This window comes from Myotis brandtii, unplaced genomic scaffold (genome assembly GCF_000412655.1).
Source record: "Myotis brandtii unplaced genomic scaffold, ASM41265v1 scaffold157, whole genome shotgun sequence".
Classification (NCBI taxonomy): Eukaryota; Metazoa; Chordata; class Mammalia; order Chiroptera; family Vespertilionidae; genus Myotis; species Myotis brandtii.
The window spans coordinates 1,449,706-1,453,195 of NW_005355708.1; the positions used below are offsets into that span (position 1 = coordinate 1,449,706).

General features: G+C 47.3%; 1 protein-coding gene across 1 annotated transcript in view; it reads right to left on the minus strand.

The window, feature by feature from the left end:
* Positions 1-1,028: 1,028 nt before the first annotated feature.
* SOX9 (SRY (sex determining region Y)-box 9) overlaps positions 1,029-3,490 on the minus strand; it is a 5,642-nt gene continuing 3,180 nt past the window's right edge. The window contains exon 4 of the mRNA XM_005861956.2: positions 1,029-3,485. Within this exon, the coding sequence (XP_005862018.1) occupies positions 3,115-3,485 (371 nt within the window). The 3' untranslated portion in view covers positions 1,029-3,114. The remainder of the gene's footprint in view (positions 3,486-3,490) is intronic.

Consider the following 3,490-nt stretch of genomic DNA (forward strand, 5'->3'; position numbering starts at 1 on the left):
CACCACCCAGCAGATCCCAGGCCCTCAATCCATGTTTGCCAAAGGAATTTGCCAAGGAGGCCGAGTGCTAACGTTGCCTCGATTGGATAACTACCATTTTCCTGGTTGCCATGATCCTGGCGTGGGACGCAGGCCAGGAATCCAATCAGCAAAAGCAGACAATGGGAGGTGATGCGGGAGAGGTGGGTGCTGGTGCAGGCCGCGGAGGCGCAGGCCCAGCAGCCACCCCAGCCCAGGTTGCAGAGGGGACCTGCCTCCTCACAGACACTTCCCCATGAGGATCAGCTGCGGTGGGGGCGGGGCGTCTCCGTGTGGGGGTGGGAGGGAAGGAGTGATTTCATCTGTGTAATGAAAAATGACCTGAACGGTTCTCTGATCCTGGAAACTCCCATCTAACCGGGGCCAAGGAAAACAGGATTAGGCCTTATTACTTCTGCGATGGCTTTGCATCGCCGCAGAAGGAGTTAAACCGGAGGGAACAGAAAAACCATCTTACTCTGTGGCCCCCGCAGATAAACTCTGAGTGATCCCCCGGGTTAATAGGACAGGCTTCCCTGTGGCCCCCCTCCTCCTGACGCTGTTTGACTCTGGCTTCCTTTGCTTTGGGAGTGGACACCCCATTTTGGGGGGTGCGTTCATCATCACAGAAAGCTGGCTCTCGTGAAGTCAGACAAGCAAGTCACCCCCTCTGGCCTGTACCTTCTGACAAGCCGCTGACTTCGGGGCTAAGATGCCCTCCCGACTTCCACAGGGAACAGCTTTTGCCCCAAACCACAGCACACACTTGCCGGCACGGGCAACCACTGACATGTGATTCTCTTTGTGCCCTAATGGGGTGGCACTTGACAAGATCTTTGTGTGTTGATGTTTGAAGGCACAGTCTTCCCAGGGCTGGTTTTGGGATTGCCAAGAGTGCACTTAAAAACCAAAACCTCACAGAGAACAGTCTCTTCTGTGCCCACGTTCTCCAAACCATCCTGTCCCCAAGAGAAAGGGGTGAGTAAGTCCACAGGGCAGTGTTCTTTTTATTGCAATGTATATTTATTGTAAACAATAATATACAAAAAAAAGAGAGAGAAGAAAAGGTAAGTTTCACAGAGAGAACAAAAGTTTCGGGGTGTATGGGGAGGGGGACAAGGAAACAAACAAAACACAAACACGAACCAAACCTTAACCTAAAGACAAAATATGATTTAAATGCCAGGTTTTTTAAGTTACAGAAATATTTTTTTTTAAAAAAAAGATCTGCTTTTATACAGAAATGGAAAGATGCCATATCATAAGAGTGCTTTAAGATTTTATTCTACTGACTTCTAAAAATGTTAATATATCTTTTTTTAAATAAAAAAAAGTTTGCTGTCTTTTTTAAAAAGCAATCCTCAAACGCTCCAGCCACAGAAATAATTAAGAATTAAGGTCTGTCAGCGGGCTCGCCCCTCCCCCTTTCCTCCCTCTCTCCAAGAGAACATGCAGAGGAATAGGCTGACGCGGGCTCCCACTGTCCCGTGTCACACCACACACACACCGTGTAGGCAGCCCGTGGATCTGTGGCAGAAAACACTGCAAAGGACTCAGTGATACACTACATTTGAAACCTCTCATTTGTACAAAAAAAAAAAAAAAGAGAAAGAAACAAGTTTCCAGTTTTTCAACAAAAACAACGAAGGGAAAAAAAAAATAAAAGGACGGACAAAAAGGCATATTTATACAAATCTAGGACAAGGAATCCAAAGAAACTTGCTTTTAATAATACAAAAAAAGGATTAAAGAGATAAATAAAAAAAAACTGGTTACAGTTAAGAACATAATTTAACAAGATGACCATACCCTTTGAGGAGGGCTCCAACAACCTATTTTAAAGGTAAATTTTAAAAATAAAAAAAGGAAGCTTTTTTTTTTTAATTAAAACCTCTCCTTACAAAATAAATAATCTGAGCACGTGGAATGTCTTGAAGGTTAACTGCTGGTGTTCAGAGAGGCACAGGTGACTGTGGGAGGAGGCTGGCATCTGTGTCCCACATGGGGCCAGGTGGGCCAGGCAACCAGGGGGCAGGGTGCTGGGGGTGGGGGTGGGGGAGGCACTGGCTGGCTGCTGAAACATCCCCGCATCACATTTCCTCTCCTTGCCTTTTGCTTCTTGCTTAAGATTTCCTTGAACAGGCAAACGAAGGAGGAAATAAATGCACTAAAAGAGAGCGCAGGTATTTGTCAGCAGCATGCTTTTAAGGCTCAAGGTGTGTTTTTTCTCTCGTTTAAAAAATATATATGTGACCACACTTACCATATGCTTCTCTAGACTAACCTGTGTAGGTCCATACTCGCAAAATAAGGCCTTTATTTGTCTAAGGCAGCTCCTCCTCCAATCAGAAAGCCTGAGGCATTAAGCAAAGCTAACACCCCCCACTCCCCCCAAACTCATAACACAAACCTGTGGGGGGGTTTTTTAAATGTTAATACAACAACACTTTTTTTTTCCGTTTTTTGTAAGAGAAAGCAAATCTGTACAAAAATACTCTGGTTGCAAGAAAAGCTAGGGCACGCTGTTCAACTAAGTAGTTTAGCTGTTGGAAAAATAAGAGCATTTAATTTTTTTTTAAATCTAAAAATATGTATAAATCCCCTCAAAATGGTAATGAATCATACACAGTACATACTAAAAATATTTAAAATAGAGAATATTCCTCACAGAGGACTTTCTTCTTTAATTACTGCTAAAAAATAATTACAAAGTCCAAACAGGCAGAGGGATTGAGCAAACACGGTCCCACGGGTCTCCACCATCCTCCGAGCTCGCTGTGAAGAAGGGTTCCAAGTCCCGCCTCGCGTGGAGATGCCGCGGGGCCCCTCGAAGCCCCGAGTGGCCTGGCCACTGCCTGCCTCCAACAAGGTGGGCATGCGTTTTGGACAGCAAACGTTTCTGTCTTGGAATCTGGGTCCGAGTTGCCTTGTAGCTTAAAATGTCTTTATGGAATGAGAAGAAGAAGAAGAAGAAAAAAATAATGTCCAATGCACAGAAATTCTGGTGGGTTGGTTTTGTTTTTTTCTTTCTTTCTTCGGTTGTTTTTATGAACATCAGGCCGATCTTCCATCCATCACCCTTTGTCTCCGGTCTCCTCAAGGTCTGGTGAGCTGTGTGTAGACGGGCTGTTCCCAGTGCTGGGGGCTGTGGGTCTGCGGGATGGAAGGGACCCCGGAGGTGTCGGCGATGGGGGTGTACATGGGCCGCTGCGCCGGGTTCATGTAGGTGAAGGTGGAGTAGAGGCCGGAGCCCTGGCCGGCCGCGTGGCTGTAGTAGGAGCCGGAGTTCTGGTGGTCGGTGTAGTCGTACTGCGAGCGGGTGATGGGCGGGTAGGAGGGGCTGTAGTGCGGGAGGTTGAAGGGGCTGTAGGCGATCTGCTGCGCCGGCGAGTGCTGCTGCTGCTCGCTGTAGTGGCTGGGGCTCAGCTGCTCCGTCTTGATGTGCGTGCGCTGGGCCTGGCCCCCCCCGCCG